This window comes from Gavialis gangeticus, unplaced genomic scaffold, assembly GCF_001723915.1.
Source record: "Gavialis gangeticus isolate Ggan-Ray unplaced genomic scaffold, GavGan_comp1, whole genome shotgun sequence".
NCBI lineage: Eukaryota > Metazoa > Chordata > Crocodylia > Gavialidae > Gavialis > Gavialis gangeticus.
Window position 1 is genome coordinate 65,000,010 of NW_017729029.1, and position 21,121 is coordinate 65,021,130.

Consider the following 21,121-nt stretch of genomic DNA (forward strand, 5'->3'; position numbering starts at 1 on the left):
AATATTTATAAACAAGTTTTATTTATATGGCTGTATTCCTGCCACATCTATATAAAGTGGGATCATAATTTTGATTAATTAGTACTGCTATGTATAAATAATGAAAACAACAGTATGTCCTACGTCATCTTTTTCTTTTTCTTCACTTTTTCAGTAGTAAAGGAATCTAAGTATGATAATTCTCCCTATTTGAACATTGTGTCACCTTGTAAAAAATGAATTTCTTCAGATAGGAACCTGTATTTCACTTTGGTTTTTTACAACAACATATGCTCCTAGTGATAGGGCATATATTTCTCTGATGTATAATCTTGATGTTTTAAGTAGTGACCCAGATGGATCAAAGAAATCATGTACAAAAAATGTTTATGGTTGTACTTTCCCCCCTCAACTTTATTCTTTTAAGGATATACACATTAACTATTCTACATATAAGTTGAAGATAGTACTGAGTATATATTAAATTTAGTATATAGTTGAATCTGAAGAATGAATGTCAAGGGATGTACATGTTCTTTTCTTGTTTTGACATTTCACAATCTGTACTCTAATCTACAAAACACAATAGGTTTGTTTTATTTTTGTGTGTGTGTGTGTCTTTGCAGAACTTAGATGACCTATTTCAGTAGTGACCATAATTATCCATATGGCTGTCCATTGGCAATGGAACATTTCATCTTTAGTTTCATAGTTTTTCAAGTCAACTGATCTACTTTACTGGCTTTGCAAGTTTTATAAAGTGTTTTCACCAGTGAAGTACTGAGTAGCCTAAATAGAAAATGTTCCTGAAATATTTGTGTGTGATCCAAAATGGTAAGGGAAATGTGGGATGTTTATCTAATTTGAATTTTTCTGGTTTTCTATTCAGATTTGTTTTCTTGGAGTCCTGTACTTGATTTGATTATTTCATCTTTCTCCATTTTGTATTTTTCATATTTGCCATTGATACAGACCTTAAATGTTATCATTGTAATAATGTAGTTTCAGGGAGCTGAACTCTGAATTACATCTTGAGCAGTCTCTTGTACTGTACTCCCCATCATTTGTGTGTGTTTAATATATGTTACACATTATATATTTAATATATATAATGTGCACCCCCCCCATCCCACAGCCCTCCCACGGTGCATGTAGCAGTAAGAGCTGCACCCCCACACCCTGCACCCACTTAGAGTTCCCTCAGATTTTTGGGGAGAAGATACAGATGGCTATTTTTAATGAGCCATATTGGCCGATACTGATCCAATTGCTGATTATGCAGCTGGGAAACTTAAAGAGCAGCATCTGGCTGGTAAGTCTGTTGTGGGGAAAGGGGCGGGGGGCAGATGGAGATTCCTGCAGTGAGGGAGGGAGTGGCAGGGCAGGCACTGAACAGCCGGGGCGGAGTGCGGGACGGAGCCATGAGTGGTTCATCTGTGGGGCACAGAGGAGGGGGGAGGGCAACTTCCACTACTGCATGCACCCTGGGAGGGCATGGAGAGCATGTGCCCCCAGATTTGTGCGTGAGGCGAGAGCAGGTTGCCACTGTGGGCTGGGGCCAGGGTGGCACCAAGCTGTTCCCAGCAGTGGGCTGGGCCGTGCTGTGGTCAGGTTAGATGGTGGCTCTCCATATGGCGCACAGATCTGGGGGCATGCATCTCCCAGGAAGAGCCCGGTACACCCCTCCCACAGCCCTCCCAGAGTGCACGTAGCAGCAGGTTCCCTCAGCTTAGCTACCTGCTGCAGCCCCGGGAGCAGTCGATGCCACCTGCCTGCAGTGCTAGTTTGAGTATTCCAGAATTTTGAGTGCTGGATTTATGAGGTTATATTGTAGAAAGAAAACGTTAAGTGAGTGCGTGCTGAATTTAGGTTTTTGAAATGCACTACCTTCTTTGGTTTTTCTAGCTCATTCTTTCTGAAAATTGAGCATTTTTAAAATTTTCTGTCTACTAGCATGGTATCATGTCAACATTTTTGTGAAACTCGTTGCCTAGTCTGAATGAATAGGCCAGTGAAGCATAGCTGGTTGCAAGTACCATGAAAAATATTTCTCTGTGATCATACTTTCACACCTCATTGGTGGATGTCGTATGCGTACACTATTCTAGGTTCATGAATGGTTGTTACTGATGGAAAAGTTCTTTCCTGTCTTGTTTTTTGCTCCATTACCTATTCAGTCATGCAAAGTTGATTTTTACATTGTCCAGTTTATCTTATTCCAATATTGCTGTCAGAACCCAAAATTGCAAGATGCCAGGGAGAAAAAAGTCCTGGATTTGAACCTAGCTTCTTTTTTTAAAAAAAAACATGAAAGCAGATTCTTCTGCAAAATCACTTTAACTCTTAAAAGCTGTATCCAGAAGAAAAGCAGTTAATACCATGAAGCACATTAAAATAAGAAACGCTATTAAAAATGAGAGCTTCGACCATTTTGCCAAATGTAGGTACATCTACATCCTAGTAGATACCTCATTGTCTGGATATTTTTCTTAAAAGTTACTTTGAATTTCCTACCCATTCTTTAGTTTACAACATTTATGTATCTCCAAAAGCATTAGTGTGTATGGATTAACTGTTATAAGAAAAATCAGTTTCTCAGCTTATAGGTTCTTTTTGTTTTCTATGCATCTTCCTTATTTGACCTATTTAAAAATTCTTCTTAGTGAGGTGACTCAGAGATGAATACAATGTGATGTTTCAGGTTGTGCCAGGGACATGCAGAGAGGGATTATTTAAATAGCGCAGAATTCTTACTCCTGTATCATATTGCAAAATTATGTAATTTACAGTCCTCTTTGTCTTTTCCAGTCAGTACCAGTATTATGGTTATTCATCATCTATGAATTTTATTTGAAAACTTGGCATTTAAAAAACCATGCTGCAGGAGCCCTTCCTGAACACCTTTTTGGCAGATGTCATAGTGAATTAATTAGGGATCTTACCGTGGGGAAGAAGCTCAAGTTGAAGCCAACATAATTGTAGAATGCAGCTTGGAAACGTTCTTATTGCACAGACTAGACACATTACAGATGAGGGTAAGGATCACACTGCTTTTTAAACCAGGAGGACTGTCTAGTAGGGGTGCATCTCCACATTCATTAATGCACACTAGTTACTGCACATTTCACTTAGTACTTGCTTAATGAAGTACTTGATCTGAGCCTTCAAGAGGCTGAAAAGCAATGTGCAGTGCAGCATGCTGGCGCTGCAGCAGCACCAGCGCACAGCATTTAGTGACATGTGCTGAACAGTAGCCTAATACTACTGCACAGTAGTGTATTAGCACAGTTTTTGCCTGGCAAGCTTCTGCACAGTGTTATTAGGCTACTGTGCATTATAAGCCTCTCATATAGATGCGCCCAGGGCGGAGTTGTTGTTGTTGACTTCGTACATGGATAAATAGTGACTCACTTTGAGGGAGGTCATAATAAAATGTTGCTTTAAGGGTAGAATGGTTATTGAGGTTGCGGTGATGCTTAAAGGTATCAAATGTTGTTTCACAACTGAGATTTGGGGTTTTTTGTCTTGAAGACCATTCTGTGTAACTATTGGTAAAGAAAAAATACTATTTTGTTTCATAGTTTTTATAAAGAAATACAATTTCTTGGAGAGTTATTTGAAACTGGGAGTATGCTGCATTTGGTATGAAAGTTATGTTCTTTTTGTTCAAAAGAACAAGTATATGTCTTTGTGAAATTATATTTAGACTTCCTAATTTTCCCCTGAGTTAATGAGCATATTTTCATGAGTTCATCTTTGGTAAGTATGAACTTTGTCATTTTTTCTATACTCCCGTGCTCGGCGTTTTGCCATGTGTTTTGGCATACATAGCTTTCCTATTTCTTGCTTTTCCTGCTATTCCAATAAGTACATTTGTGCCAAAAACAGATTACCTGTAAACTTTATGAACATTTGAGGGAAGAAATAGACTGCATCTGAAGCACCACAATTACTTGCCTCCTTTAAGGCGCTGACTTTTTTGTTGCCCTTGGATTTTGTCAGATACTTATTTTTTCCAATGGGACAAAAATATTTTGGCAGATGAAAGCATTTTTTAAAATTAAAGTGTATTTTTTTTTTCTGTATTTCATTGAAATGACTCCTTATTTTGAGACATTAACCTTGGCACTCTGCTCACATTGTAACTTCTTAAAGAAGAAAAGCAGTCTGCTCCCAGACTTCATCAGAGACATGATTTAGAGGACAGTGGTGTTTTGTTACATGTAGGCTGCACTTGGCTAAAATTATTATGAGAGAGCCTTTATTGTAACTACGCTACACTGGACACATGGGCTAAAAACAGATATTGGGTTCATTCATTGCAGGTCTGATTTGTTTCAAGTTTCGACTTGCATCAAAACAGGTGCAGGACAGTCTGTTTAATCACACAGCTTGAATGGCAATCAATTCAAATTAGCCCCAGTTGTCCTGGGGAAAAAGTGTTATCTCTGTACTTCACAGGTATTTAAAATCGGACAGTGGGCTAGCATTTTTTTAGGATCCCAGAATAGAAGGCTGCATCCCAGGAGAAATCTGATGTCTGTTTTTAGCCATGGTACGCTAAAACTCCTTTACATAGAGAACTGAATAGTATGCGGCCTTGCATTACTTATTTCAGAATTCATGATAACAGAAAATACAACCCTGGGCTGAATATTATCTATGAAAGTAATTGAGTGGTAAACAAAGCTAATTGCCATATGTTTTCCTACTGCTGAGATTCAGTTTCCCTGACCATTTTTACACCTTAGGCTCTAATACTGTTTCCTAACATGTTTTATAACCATGCTGTCCAGCCTGCTGCATACCAGAATTCATATTCTGACACCACAACAGTGCTAGACAACCTTGTTCTGTCTTGGTGTAACCTGTAACTTCATACTATTCATTTAAAAATGCTTAATGCCACTCATCCCTATGGCCCAAGTAACTTTGATATTTCTTTTTAAACTGTTCCTCTTTAACTTTTTTAAAATTATAGATTATTTTATAAATTCCTAGCTGGGTCATTATCAGAACACACACAATAAATACATTCATGTACAATAAAAATGTTTCATGTATTTGGGTTTTGTTGTACTCCCCCTCCCTCCAGCTTCTTTCTTTAATTTATTAAATTTAAGGCAGGTGTGGTGCTGGGCATGCGACATCAAATGCCAGTTCTCCTACAACTTGAGCAAAAACTTTTGCCTGCTTGAATAGTTCAATTTTATTTGAATTGAAAGAGGAGCAAGGGTTGTTTGTGGGCATGCTGCCTGCACTATGCCTGAAAATAACAGACTTGCTGCTGGTCTCCAAGAAATTACCATTTTGCTGTGTAAATTGCACAACATGGGTTTGGCTACAGAGCCATTTTTCAGCCCTTTAGTTTTTTAAATGGGAAGTTTAATATCCTAAACTTATTTACTCAAAGATAGATCTGAACAGTGTTTGTGTTTGGAATTAGTATGTTGCTGCTGTATTCGTTTGTTGCTGTTAGACGTTTAAACATGATCAGAACCATTTAGGACCTTTATACTCTGGAAAATTACATCACGACCTTGAAAAGTCACGATAATACAACTTGGAACTCTTGTATAGTCAGGGGGCATTATTTATATGATCAGAAACATGCACAGTGTGTGTTCACTTTCAATTGGAAAATACAGATATAATCTAAAGGAAAATGTGACTTGGAATTTTTGAACTGCTTTCATGTGTGTGGAACTTGAAAATAAATCGCTGTGAACTGATTTTAGTATAACCATTGCCAAAGGTTTTGTTGTTGTTCTATAGACACATTTTGTAGATTTATTACTTTTTACAAAGTTAATTTTATTGGACTTTTTTACAAGTTAGAGTGAAGGATTACTTTGTTCAGATGGTGTGATTCAGATTGTTTTCTCTAAAAATATCCCTTAGTACAACCATACTCTAACTGTGTGGAGAACTTGCTTGTATTCTTGTTTAGAACTGCCAGAATGGTGGAGTGTAGGCCTAGGTAGCAGGATAAGCTACTAGAATTCAGGTAGGTTATTATCTATATTTTATCAATCATACTGGGTTTTTGCATACATCTTTTGATGATAAATTCACTGAAGCCAAATACTGCTTGTTTATATAAAACATTTTAAACAAAACGATTATACCCTTTATTTAGTACTAAATGTATATGATCACAAAAATGTTACAAAAACTGATAGAACTTGTCCTGGATTGCATTGATTAACATTAAGATGTAAAGAGAATTATAATGATGCTTATGAAAGGAATTATGTAATTAGTAACCCAGAGGTATTTAAAAGCACTATGAAAAAAAGAACATGGCTAGTTGGCTCTGGCTCAGATTGGGTTGGTATGTATTAAACTGTGTAGTTAGGATTTTTTTCTCTGATTTCCTTTTCGTGGCTACGCCAAAAGTAGCCTTGGACTTTCTTATTTTTATATTTGTATCTAGTTATGATCAAAGGAGTGAACCAAACCTTTTCTATTGGTTACCAGCGTACATATGGTTACTGGTAATTCTGACAGAAATTTGCCTAGCTTGGTGAGAGAGCCTTGGATCATGTTTAGAAAAGGAAATAGGGGGACTGAACTTTACTAGTCCTTAGATTTTTGCTGATCTGTGTCCACAGATTGGAAAAAGAAGTTGTGAAATCAGTATAGGTTTATGTATATTTTGGCATACAAGTAGATGTTGTAAACAAGTAGATGTCTGAATATAATATCTAATCTTTTCTACATGTTAGAACATTAATTTTGTTAATTGCCTTTCATATATGTTAAGATCAAATCTGGCATTGTGAGCTGTATGGAACCTTTGCAATGCTGAGATCTGAGTTTCTGTTTTAAACTGTCTTTGGCATATAAAGGTCAATAAGAATTTTTAATTGATTGCAGATCTGTTACCACTGAGTAATAGTGATGCTATTTTAAATTCAGCATTTAATCCCTACAAACTAGGAATGCAATTGCAGCGCTTAGCATGAGCCTATGTTTAGTTACATGGCATGTGTATATTCCCAGCAAGTCCTTGAATGAAGTTTGGCAGGTGACGAATCATACCAATGCAAGCTGTAGGAAGCAAATGAAAAGATGAATGGAGTCACCTCTGTTAGGAAAACTTATCAGATTCAGTTTCTTCAAATGGACTGTGGAATATTATAATAACTAACAACAACTTAACTCCATATTTATTTCGTAGATCCATACTGTAGTATAACAGCTGTTATAGGTCGTAGATTTCATAGCCATTAGGGCTAGAAGGGACCTCGCAAGATTGTTGGGTCCAGCCCCCTGCCCAAGGGGCAGGCATTTAGCAGGGGTCAAATGATCCTAGTAAGATAGGCATCCAAGTGTTTCTTAAAAGAATCTAGAGTATGTGCCTGCACCATCTCTGGGGGGAGTCTATTCTAGGCCCTGGGGACTTGGACAGTAAAGAAGTTTTTCCTTATGTCCAGCCTAAAACAGTATTCTGAGAGTTTGTAACTATTGGACCTAGTCTTCCCATGGGGTGCCCTGGTGAACAAATGTTCTCCCAGTTCCTGTTGCACACCCCTTATAAACTTATAGGCTGCCACCAAGTCACCCCTGAGCCTACGCTTTTCCAGGCTGAAGAGTCCCATGTCTCCCAGCCTCTCCTCATAAGGCCTGTTCTCTTATCCTCTGATCATTCACGAGGCTCACCTCTGGATTCTCTCAAGCTTTTCCACATCCTTTCTGAATTGCAGAGCCCAGAACTGGACACAGTATTCCAGCTGTCGTCTCACCAAGGCTGAGTAAAGTGGGAAGATGACTTCCTGGGTCTTGTTAGAGATGCATCGGAAGATGCAGGTCAGAGTTTTGTTTGCTTTGCTGGCTGTGGTGTTGCATTGGTGGATTATGTTCATCTTGTAGTCAATCATGACCCCCAAGTCTCTTTCAGATTTGGTGCTAGGTAGTGTAGCACTGCCAAGCCTATAAGTGTGGTGTGGATTCTTTCTCCCAAGGTGGAGCACCTTGCATTTCTTGGCATTGAATGCCATCAGGTTTTGATCCACACAGCTTGCAAGCCTGTTGGGGTCAGCCTGGATTGCCAGCCTATCCTCTAGGGTGACCACGCTTCCCCATAGTTTGGTGTCATCAGCAAATATAACCAGTCCACTTGTAACATCCAAGTCCAGATCATTTATAAACACAGTAGCAAATTATCCGTCAAAAAATGACAGGGGGGAGGGGCCAGTGGGAAGTGAACACAGCATTTGGCCCTGCACCCCCACTTCCCCCTTACCTTTCTCTGTGGTGGGCCTGAACCCATTCCACACCACTGCAGCCCCCCCACTTTGGAGCCAGGCCTGCTCTCCCCACCCTTGCCCCCGCCACTTCAGCTGCTTTCTCCTGCTCTGAGGCTGGGCCCACTCCCTCCACTCTGCCCCCCCCCCACCATGGCGGACTCAACCTCATTCCCCGCCCCGTCCTTGCACTGCTGCTGCTGCTGCCTCCTAGATGGAGCAGGGGGTGCAGACCAGCTACACTGACCTGGCCTCCCAACCCCTTCTGTCCTCAGGTGGTGGGGCAGATGGAGACAGAGGTACGCATTCACCCCCACCCCGCTGCTTTTGGCCTGGGGCTGGGCCCGTCCCCTGCATCCTCCCCACTTGGGGGCCAGGCCACTTTGGGGCTGGAGCTGGGGCTGTTTGCTCCCCGCTGCTCTGGGGCCAAGGCCTCTCTCCCCGCCCCCCACTGCAGCGGATCCAACCTTGCTCCCTCCCACCGTGGAGGAGCTAGTTCCATTCCCCCCACCAGCCGCCACTCCAGCCCCATTCCCCACCACCACTGCCGCTTCCTGGTCCCCTCTCTCTGCCATTTTGGCAACAGTCTTCCATGCTGTTGGAGCACTCTGATTGGCTGCTGAGACAAATAAATCATTACAGCAGCAGACAAAGGCTTTTATATGTATACTAGCAGATTTCCCATCAAGAATGATGGGGGGAGGGACTGAGGGGAGGGGACTGGGATAGAGTCCCGACACCTAATGCCCCATGCTGCCGCTGTTCTGCCTCTTGCAGGGAGTGGGGTGGGGGAGCTGAGGCCAGCACCTCCCCTGCCCTCTGTCCAGCCCTTGGTGTGGCTTTGGAATCATGGCAGCACTCCCCCATATTTGGAGCATTCTGATTGGCTGTTTCCGCCAGCCAGTCAGTGTGTGAATAAAGCATTACAGACAAACAGACTTAGGCTTTTATAATATTAGAATAGAATTGAAGAGTAAAGGTCCGAGAACAGAGGCTTGGGGGACACCACTGGTTACAGTGTGCCAGGTTGATTCACAGATTCACAGATTAAGGGTCGGAAGGGACCTAGTAGATCTTCTAGCCCGACCCCCCGCCAGGGCGGGAGAACAGCGATAAAAACCCCAAAAAGAGAAACGGGACTCAAATGAGTCCAGCCAGGTAGGCATCCAGCCTCTTCTTAAAGACCCCCAGGGTAGGGGCCAGCACCACTTCCCTTGGAAGTTGGTTCCAGCTCCTAGCCGCCCTAACTGTGAAATGGATGGATTCAGTTCCATCAACTATCACTCGGGGTCTGTCCACAGAGGTAGTTCCCCAGCCATCAGACCATGAAATTGTCTAGACTTAAATTCTTCTATTTTTCCATGAGGACATCGGGGGACACCAGGTCAAAGGCTTTCTTGAAGTCCAAAAATATGATATCCCCCTCTTCTCCTTTGTCCAGGTTTTGTTTGGCTTCTAGAAATTACATTGTATAAAGTGCTGTATATGATTTTGTTTAAAATAAAGGTAGCTGCTACATCTGAGGGGTCCTGTCTGCTAATCTTGGTATCGTTCAAAATAGTAATACTTAATAAGGAACCTTACTAAAATTACTGTTCTAAGTTTCTTAAAGATTAGCTGATAGAACCCATCAGATCCAACAATCCCCTTTTCCCAACAAAATAACTTAGAGAAACATGATTAACATTTAAAAGTCAAAAGCAGCCATTATGCAAATTACATGAGGACACGTGTTTGAAAAATTTGAAGTTTATGGAACTGTGATTGTTTAGTTAAACTGAAATAAATAAAAGTAGTAAGATTTAAATACTAATGCCTTAACTGCTGCTTCTCATGACCTTGTCATACACTAGATGTTTTTCCACAATCATGCACAAGCAATGGCTATTTCTGTTGCTGTAGCAAGGTCCTCCTTGATACAGGTCTCACCACGGAGTTGGCAAATGAATATGCGCCCCATAGTGTTGCATTTCTCCACACTTGTCTATATTCATGTCATTAGAGTAGCCCCATTTGATCATGTTTTATTTCTGATCTTCCAGTTTGCATGAGCAGGCAATTCAGGCATCACCATGTTGGCCAATCCAGATCTGTCCTTCTTGAAAAACCTTCTTGGGGTTCCAGTTCCATTTCAGAGCACCTTACTGCTCGTAATCTTTCTTTATATAACTTTGGTCATGCCCTGTCAGTCGTCGTGTGCAGCGGCGTAACACTGATCACATCACTCTTTTGCATTTTAAGCCATTTAGTTACTTTGTGACCATAAAGGGGAATTTCCACCTGGGGTCTTCCATCTGCTGTGATCTTTCTTTTTGGCTTGCTATCTTTCTTCTGATATTAGGTAATGTAATGCCATCCAGTAAGTACAGGCTATCCTTTGGTGTTGACTTTAGACATCCTGTTACTTCACAACAGCTGTCATTTAGAACTGGGTCTAGTTTCTCGGCATGAACTGATCTTTCCCATAAGGACATGTGCACTCTGCAGTGGAGTAACACAAGGCAATAGTAGTGGTTCATACTGTAGCTGAGTTTGCTCCTCGCTTTGAGGTGACCAATTTGCAATGTATGTTGTTGTAGACACTGACTTTCCCCTTTAGTCTTTAAAGGTAAATGTTCAGTCTAGTGTAACTCCCAAATATACAGGATTTGGTTGATTAGTGAGTGGGATTGCATCCCAACTGATATTTAATTTCCTCTTGGCTTCTCTATGGTATAGGTGAAAAGCTGTGACCTGTGTCTTGGTTGGGTTGGCATGGCTGGTTCTTATTGTAGTAATCTGAAAGTTTGCTCAGTGTGCATTTCACTCTATTCTCAACAGTGATAAAGTCCTTCATTTGTGACATGATGCATTGATCATCAGCATATATGAAGCTCCTCATATTGGTATATATGTTAAAAAGTGTCAGTGCTAGCATGCTATCCTTTGGGAGGCTATTTCATTGTCATCTGCAGTGGCTCCATTTCTTGCACAATTCTATGTAAAACATCTATTCTTCAAAATAAATTGGATTATCTACACTAGGTGGTAGTCATGCATCATATTGTAGACTTCAGCAAGTAGGTTTCAGTGGTTGACTGCCACATGTCACTGATAGGTTTAGGTTGTAGGTCTACAAGCACAGCACCTGTTATCCCTTTCTCGAATCCATCTTCAATATCCCTTAGCAAAAGTCAGTAAATATTCCAAAAAAAAATGCCAAATTCAGTAGTCCTCTAAGAGGTAGAATTCAAAATATAGAAACTAAATCAGAAACTGGTTTACGGTGCGTAAGACATTTTTAATCCATTCCTAACTGCAGTTTTAACTTAAATATAGAAGTACTGTAATACCTCCATAATATTAACACTTAAATAAAAATGTGTCCTGGGTTTGATAGACACTATTATACTTTAATTATCTGTTATCCTCCTAATAAATTGTCTGTATATATTTACAAAGTGTCAATTAAACTGCACTGAATAAATAATAACAAAATGTATAAATTCTAAAATTCTAGATACCTTTTTATGCTAGGGCTTTGGTCGGATACCATGTTTTCTCACATGTTACACACCCAGAAATATAATATGCACCTTGTTTTTCAAAGGCATTATGAAGAATCCTCTCCCCCACCCCCAGAGTTACAGCTGCAGGGAGCAGAGACAGAGCCTAATCTTCAGCTGACTCACACTGCTTTTCCTGATTAACTAAAACCTTAGCTACTGCTGAAGACTGGTCTCCTTGGATGAACCTATGATCTTGAAAATAGCTAAAAAGCTGTGAAATAGAAGAGACCAGAATAGAATAGAGTGGAAGAGATCAGAAGCCCTAGCAGACAGCAAAATTACTCCAAGAAAGGTTAGGTTGATTAGTGGAATGACCATTAAAAAGGAGAGATGATTAACATAATGTGAAGCAAAGAGCAATGGACCATTAACTTAGTCACCCACTCATGGGTCATTGACTCTCAACTACATTGTGGAGCAGGAATCAAATCAGGGTGTTTCTGTCCTGAGCAAAAAAATGGTGTCTCCATGTAATACATGCACTCCAAAATACTGATTTTGGGTAGAAAAAAGACGTCCTGTTTGTGAATTTATACTATTGAATGCTATGGAGTACAGTATCCCATTCAATGAGAAACCCTTCCGATTTAAAATTACCATAAGCAAAAGATTCTTATATACTTTAGTCATATCTAAACAGAGCAATAGAATTAAAGTGCATTATGGATATCAGTGCTCTGAAGTATATTTATTGTTTCTCATGTTACATCTGGAACAAGAGTCTTTCAGCATTTATGATTATTTTGTTTAAAAAACAAAACCTAAGCTTGTAAGCTGCATCCTCAAACCCCTAGGGCTTCCTAATACATTTTGTAGGGCTTGTATTATTGTCAGGGATTAAAGTGCGGCATTAACAATTGAAATGTGTGTTGTGTGGTATACCTGATTCAAATTGTAATGATGCTTTTTCTACTCCGTCTATAGCTTCCTGCAGATTTCACAAAACTGCACCTTACTGACAGTCTCCACCCACAGGTGACCCACGTTTCATCTAGTCATTCAGGATGTAGCATCACTAGTGATTCGGGAAGCAGCAGCCTTTCTGATATCTACCAGGTAGGATTGTTTTCTACCCTACTGATTCTTCAGTTTGCTCCCTATAAATATTTCTGAAATCCAAAATGACAACCCATAAAAGCAATTGTATGAACTGTAAGTTAATTTGTGCCAGGTACTGAATGCACACTTTTTCTTTTTTTCTCAACATCCATCCAGTAGAACAGCACAAATACCAATACATTTCAAGAAAACATTGCTTTTGTTTGAAAATGCAGCAATTTGAACTCTTTATCCATTACTTACTAATCTACTGCTTGCTTGTTAAACTAGCACTTAGTAATCTAACGAGCCTGTGTAACAAGGCACCCTGTGCTCTGTTACTCTGAGGCATGGGCAGCAACCAGGCAGCCCACAGCTGGCTGGTATCCCAGTTAGGCAGTGCTGCCTGATTGGGGAACAGGGCCCAGCTATTATATATAAGGGATGGGCCCTGAACAGCTGGGGCAGCAGTGTGCTGCCAGGAACCCGGAGAGACATCACTGGCTGAGCTACTGCTCAGTACAACTCGGAGGTAAGGGAGGAGCTACTAGGGACAGCAGGAGGTTCCTTGTCCTGGGTACAACAGAAAACTGTACCCTGCTGGGAATAGTGGGCTGGTGGGACTCCCTGTGGTGGGGGAATGCCTCAAAAATACCAGGCCAGTTACCTCCCCGGTGAAAGGTGAGTATGGGGCACCTTCTAACCGCAGACCCCACATCCCTGGTGGGTAGTTGGTCATCGCAGAGGGAGCCCAGGCTCGCTGCGAGTACTGAGGCAGAGCTGAGGTCAGCAGGAGGAGGGACCAGTGGCAGTGCCCAGACTCTCAGTGGAGTCTGAGGCTGCATTAGGGAGCTGGGAGGTAGGCTCCAGGGGGGATGGAGCTTGGAGTCCTAGTCTCATAGTGAGGGGCTTGGAGCCTAATGTGAGGGGACCTGGGGCCAAGAGAGGGGCTTGGAGCCTGGGGACAGGGCTCAGAGCATGGAGATGGAGCTAGTAAGCCCAGAGATGGAGCTTGGGGCCCAGTGTGGCACCTGGGGGCCCTGAGCATGTGTATATTGAATTGTGATAAGGCCAGGTGTTAGGCCATGAAACATCTGTGAGACATGGGACATAAGGGAAGGTTGGAATTGTGTACATAGGCCCTTGCCTTGTCACCAGGGCAGGTAAAGGGCAGCCTCCCACCTGATTAACATCTGGTAATCGTTTACATCAAGGCATGTCAGGCGAGGTGGGCGGGTGGTTTGCCCAGAAGCAAGTGGGCGGGCTTACATTGAGAACAGCCCTAGGACACCCACTTGTTACAGCGTGATATACTTGTCCCACAAGTCCCACTTGTTCAATGAGAGCATTACTTAATGCTTGTCACTCTCAAAACCACTTGACAGAAATCTAGAGAAAAGGACTGTGTTACAAAGCTCTTCTGTATCACTTTCAGTTGACTCTATTTGTAATTGGTAGTGTTGAAGGAAAGTGTTGATTTGATGTTTCATCATAAGAGGCTGTGTGGAACTTGGGAGATCTGGGCTCTTTTTATGGCCATTTTGATGCCCTTGAGTAAGCTACTTCACTTCCCTTTGCCTTGGTTTCCTCAAATGAGTGCTTACCTCTTTGTATAGTCTTTTGTTCTACAGCTGAAAAACCTACAAGAGTTATATCATCACCATCAGCATGCTTAAATGTAAGATCAGAAGGTTTCAAATTTTAGAAGTCTGAAAGATTTAGGACATAGTTATGCAAAGAACTGCCAGCAAAACTCTGATGTAGTCCTGGCCTAAGGGAATAGTTAGGATTTAGGTTTATGGTGTGTGTTTGGGGAAGTGTACCATCTTACTGTTACTCATTCATTTAAAAAGTATTTAAAATAGATTTAAAAATAGGGTTTTTTTCCTGAAGTGCTTTAGAAACTATATTTGCGCAATATCAATGAAATATAGGTCAGCAGCCTTGCAACAAGCCTCCAGACCTATATTTCATTGATATTATGCAAATACAAGTGGTTGCAAGGGGCAGTTATGATGTGCAGTAGTGTCAGTTTCTACACTGCAGAGAGATTTTAAGAAGATCTGGTACAAGCGTCTACCTGGGAAAAGTCACTGGTTTTAACCTATCCAAAGAGAAAGCAAGACTTTGTTTTGTTTTGTTTTTTAATGTTCCTCCCCATAATGTATGTTGTAGACTACAACATTCAAAGCAGCTACAGAGGAATAGCCTCTGTTATTGTTTAATTTTCCAGTGAATTCATACATGATGAAGTTTAGTATACAGAAATGTAATCTCCATTATATAGAACATAGCGAGGACTTTGAGGTGAACCAGAAGGCCTTCTAGCACTGGGCTACTTTGAAAATCCCAATCAATACTTTTAAGACGCTTTTTTGTAAATAATACTGATTATCTTTGTTTAGATTTCTGAAATCAAAAACAAAAAAACCAAGAACTCCTTCCCACATATATAACCAAAACCCTTCACATAAAAACCTTCACATGTACTGCACAGGATAGAGGAAGTTTTAAAAACTTCTTATTCAAGAAACCAGTTTAAATATGCACATGATAGTCCATAGCAATACAGGGTGATTACAAATGTTAAAAAAACAAAATACAGAAACGGCACTTTACTTAAACTAGGTACACTCCCACTCTGAGTCCAGTGCATGCTTGCAGATGATAAAAAAACAAAACACAAAAAAACATGTTTTATCAAAAACAGCAGCATGTTAATTTGACTCGGCTCACTCACCATCTGTATGGATTGGGCGCTTTAATGGGTGGGTTTTAGCGCTTTTATCTAATAACTGATTAAATCAGCTTTAGATAAAGCACCAAAAAGCCCTGCTGAAGTGCCCAATCTATACAGACACTGCGGAGCCAGATTGAACTAATGTGCTGCTGCTTCTGGTAAAGTGAAGTTGTGGGGGTTTTTTGTTTTTGTTTTCGTTTTTTTTTAATGGCTGCAAGCAGCCAGTTTTTAAATTTAAACTTTAAAGCCACTCGTTGAGAGTACATTGTCATTTTGGGGTATCTTAAAGTAAATATTGTCACTATTGTCACTAACCTGAAAACTACAATTATTCATATCTTATAGAACAGCGTGTATGTTATGAGTGAACTGACATTTTACATCATTAATCTCTTATCTTTGTTTACCACAAGATAAATCAGTGTCTTGCTGCAATAGATGCATATTAAGTTTTGAAAATTGCTAGCACTTTTTTGTCTTTGGAAATTCTCTGTGGTCATATCAATGACTGAATAGTTATGGTCAACACTGAGATATTAATAGAAGCGGTCTCTGTCTAAAGTACCTTTCCTCTTAAGCTTCTCCTGTTTCTTTTTATTTAAAAACAAACTTTGAAAACTAAAATACGCATCTGTGTTAACTTGGGCTTTGACAAATCTTGGGTATTAAATTATCAGAATAGTTTGTTACTTGGGGTTAATGCCCACATACAAAATGGAAATTTTCTTTTAGTTGCATGGATCTGTTCATTAGGTCAAAGTAATTATGGGGAGAACTGATTAGAAAGATTATTGGCTTCAAGTGACCTGTTTCAAATGTGTAATAGAAATCAATACATGCTTTTCTCTTGTTAAATTTTGAAGGAGATTATTAACTAACCCTTTACACATTTGAGTTTATGGTGTATCATTTTCTCAGTTAACTGTTGGCTCTGAGTTTTCTGTATAGTAAGCTTTTCATGGTGCGGCCTTAAGAACAGCTGTTTGCCATGAAAATAGATTCAGAGACCTTTTTGATTTCTGAATTAATCATGAAGCTGAATCTTTAGATGCTTTCAGCATTGATCTGAGAATATTTCTGTTTAAATATTAATGTTGTAACTAAATTTGTATGTTGAGTGCTGCACGTGAGAGATGAATTCATTTAGGACAAGAATTACTTGCCAAGATAAAATATGAAATCCTTTCTTCAACCCTATCAGATGAAGAGAAAACATTCAAGTACCTTTGAATAAGACCGTTTAATATTATTTTTTCATATTTGAGTTTAGGATGTAGGTTTATAAAGTGACATGTCATTTCATATTGCTCTTTGGAGAGGATAAGGAGGCTGGATATTAAGTGATTGTTTTTGGCACACATGAGCGCATACATACAATAATATCCACCCTGTCTCTTTTTTACTTTGAAAAATGGCCTTCTTGCATACAGTACCTGCTTCCTGTTTGGACACCTATCATTTAAACTACTGCAAACTGATGAGCCCAGTTTGGCAGTGAAGAGAATTGGATTGGTGAGAGTGCTATGTTTATTCCTTTTCCCATTTTTAGGTGATGGAAGTTGTTATTTTAGCCTTTTCCTTTGCCAGCCTTTCTTTGCTATATCCTGTAATGAGACTGCATGGCTTCTTGTCAGCCTGACATGCCCTCTGGTGTCTGCTCCACATATTCTGGATCAGTAAAGGAAACTGCTGACATCCTTTCCAGGAACCTCTAAGGATACACATACCCATTGGAAGTTTTCAAGATGTGGTTTTGCTCTAGTGACTTTTAAAGGAAAACGAGCTGCATTTCATACCCGTCTTCCCCTCAAAAGTTATTTTTCCAGTAGAACAAAAGCCTTAACATCATTTAAATCAATGTACCAGTGTGCACCTTGGTGCACTCCTTGTTTTTGTAACATACTAATAAAAAGTACCATTTAAAACTGTTACTTGCAGATGTTAAAATAACAGATTGACCTTTTGATGCTGTCTGGGGTTGTCCTGACTGCAGACTTCAGTGTAGTGTAAAGATGCCCCTTCTAACTCTGGTACTACTTTGGTTAAATTAGACCAAGCTGAGCTCTGTGCTACTGCAGCTATTCCACTTCCAGAACCTGAGCTAGCTTATTTTACAGCTAGCTTGGGTATCTCTGCATTACACTAAAGTCTACAATGCAGACATACCCTCAGAATTAGTGTTTATGTGCAGTTTATGTCAGTGAATGATTAGTTGTGCTACTCAAAAAGCCAATTTGGCAATTAGACAGCTGGAGGCTAGGCTAGTGTTTTTGAGTTGTATTGTTTCAGATCCTGAGGACATTCCATCTGTAAGTTAAGCACACAGTTAAAACGTGCCTACTCCTCTGTTGTACTATAAATTACATGATTACAAGTGTGTGTAAATAATACTTGAATATAGTGAAAGCTTAGACTAGAGGTTTAGGGTATTGGATAGTATGAATGACCATGCTTGGCAAATAGATGGAGAAAGAAATTCATCCTCTAATTTACAATTTGCATAAATCCTTTGTAATGTTTTTCATAGTAAATTGATAGTGATAGCCTAGAAATTGTAGCCTTCCAACCAGTCTGTCTTATACTGCCATGCTGTTCACCAAAACAGAACTTACACAATGCACTATGGAAAGGCCTGTGTGGTTCAGATTGTGGCCTATTTTTCTTTACAATCATGGGGTGAAATCCTTTATGTTAGTGGAATTTGCCATCGACTTGACTTGACCCCAAACTTTTCCTGTGATTCATATGGTGGGAGCAATTGACTTAAGAATTACAGGTGGGGAAAGGCTGCTTTTTTCATTTGTGAGAGCAGACACTCCAGCAATGGTTGCCTGCTTGTCAAGGCCCTGGGTACAGCCCTCCTTTCCAGGGGTCTAAGGACACTGCATATATGAAACCCTTTTATCCCCCAGAAAATAATGCCAGATGGTCTTGGTATCAGTAGAGCAGTTAAACAAACAAACAAACAAAAAAACCACCCCTAAATCATCCCTTTCACTCTTTATAATACTGAAGATGATTGCGAAGAGACCTCTCTATGATATTGACTGAATAAACTGGAAAGACGGTTTGTTTGTTTTTTCACTTCCAGAAAAGTGTTGTGTATGGGTCCTTTTTAATGCACCTCAAAAACTGCTTGGTCTTGGAAGCTCAGATTAAGGAAAAACATTGATTTCATGCTTGTAACTGTCGTTTGTTATTATAGATTATAGCAACCTTCTAACTTATCTAAAAGCTAATATCCTCTTATCTGGTACAGTTTTTCACATTTACAGTATATTGGAAGGCGGATGGTTAAACTGTAATGTTTTATGGCAGGGCTGTCCAACTTCACATGGTGGGGGCCACATGCCTCACATGGGTCACTGGTGTCAGGCTGCCTGGGACCTCTGCTGCCTGTGTGCAGTCCCCCTGCTGTCACCACCATGGGGGCAATTCCTCCTTGCTGCTGCTACTTGAGTAACTTGAGTCCCCCTGCTGCCAGCACCATGTAGGATATTTTCTGGCTCCCTTTCCTCCTCCTCCCTCCCCCTTCCAAAATCTGCTGCTACTGACCAGGTAGCACAAGTGCCTCCCCTTCTCCCTGTTGGTGTTGCCATTCAGGTACCTAACTTACCAGGTCTCCCTCTGTGCTGTCCTACTCCAGAGAACCCCAGCTGCCATCACAGCAGCCAAAGCAATGAGGGAACTGGTAGCTGGAGCCTCTGGGCCACACATTAACCCTTGTGGGCTGGATGCAGTCAGCAGGCTCAGTATGAAAGCCCCGTTTTTATGCATGTTATCTTTATTAAGCTTTGTGATGGCATTAGACTGTACGGTGTTTAGGATGTGCTAGCCTTTTGCTAAGGGCCTGGCAACTTTTTTGACAACATGACTTTGAGTATTGCTACATTCCAGATAACTGACAATAATCATTAAATGTTGGTCAAAAGTGCCACTTCTTTTAACAGCATTCATATGCAATATGTTGACACCATATATGGCTAATTTAAAAAGTCTAGTATTAAGTCAAAAGGCCATTTTAAAAATATTTTTCTCTGGTTTATAGAGCACAGTAACTCTGTTGACTAAAGCAGAGTTATTCCTGTTGTGGTTGTGAGAGAGCTATTGCCTTATAGAGCAGCTTCGAGTTCTAGTTGCAGGAAGCGCAATACTTACCCTATACATCTAAACTTAAGGGTTTCATTAGCTGCAAAAGTCAGAGTCAATTATTTGCTCATGGTGATCACAGATAATTAAATTAGGACTGATAGCCCTGCTTTTTGTCATGCTGCTGCTTGTTTGTCTACCCATGATTTCAACTATGGACGGGATTCAGCTCCAGAAAACCTGCCATCACAGGTTTTGATGTTGCTTTTCGTTCTTTGATAACTTTTTAGCATGTGTCTCTAGCTTTAAGTTGTGAAACTACTTTAAAAGGTAATTGTTTTAAAAAATTATTTAGGAATCACTGAGTTTTAGTTAGTATGCATCTCCAAATCTAGGGCTCTCGTTTATGCTTACTTTCAGATAAATACTTATTGTTTTTAAAAAAGCTTAACATTTTCTGCCAAATAGGTTTAAAATTATCTTAAATCCACTCAGGCACTTATTACATTGAAGCTCATTTTGTTACCATTGTATGTTGTATCTACAATTGCAGGTGGTATGAAGCTAGAAAGCTGGGCAAAAAAATCATTTAACAAAATTCAGTCTTAGGATAACAAAAAGAATCGATAGTGAGCTGTGAAGCATTGTATGTTTTATGTTACTTTTGCTTGAGAGGTGAAACCTGTTGCTGTTATGACAGCGCATGTATTTAGTCTTGTATTTATCGGCGTGTTTGAATACAAGTTCAGTTTAAATATTAATATCCATGTGAGCCATGATGCTTTTTGAGAAACTTGACCTTTTTGTTTTCTGTGGAAATAACACATGATAACAATATGAAGATTTCCAGAAAGAACCAGGGAATTAGTAATGGGCAAATTTACCTGAGCCAACACATTCAGAATTGTAGTTTCCTACAGAATTGTGTAATAATCTGTTGAACTGCCTGGCTTTCTTCTGCTCTTAAAAAGGGTGCCATTTCTGGGGGTTACTAAAGTAAGTATCTTGAAAAATGAGATATTGACCTTGGTTCTGTTTTCACATCTGTATCATATACTGCCAAAAGAGGTTGAGCTTATGTCAGTACTGCAGTAATTGATGTCATCTATACGTAGTCCTAAAAGAGCAGAAGATTATGCTCATTTTTTCTTTGACAGGCTTATGACTTTTTTCTTGCTCCTCTTTGGATAGTTGCCCCAGTTCTTTTTAGCATAAGCGCTGTTGCTTACATGAAGGAGATTTTGAGAATCACAGCTATTATAGTTCCTGTGTCCCATATAGTACAGTATGATAAAAATGCACTTGACTGTGCTGCTTACTTCCAGAAACTCTGAAATGGACCCTTCTTTAGAGCACTGAGCCCTGACTTGGGAGACAGTTGCAGAGAGAGAATGTTTTCATGAGAAGCTTGAATTTCCTTGTAAACTGTGATAGGGAGGGCTTGGCAGCTGCTGTGGCATTAAATCAAGGGCTGCAGA

At 40.1% G+C, this 21,121-nt stretch overlaps 1 protein-coding gene across 14 annotated transcripts in view; it reads left to right on the plus strand.

Annotated features, from left to right (window-relative positions):
* The window catches only part of RAPGEF2 (Rap guanine nucleotide exchange factor 2), a 382,443-nt gene that overhangs the window by 289,366 nt on the left and 71,956 nt on the right, over positions 1 to 21,121 (plus strand). For all 14 annotated transcript variants that reach the window (XM_019521725.1, XM_019521731.1, XM_019521717.1 and 11 more), the window contains one exon: positions 12,701 to 12,832. In XM_019521725.1, the coding sequence (XP_019377270.1) occupies positions 12,701 to 12,832 (132 nt within the window). The remainder of the gene's footprint in view (positions 1 to 12,700; positions 12,833 to 21,121) is intronic.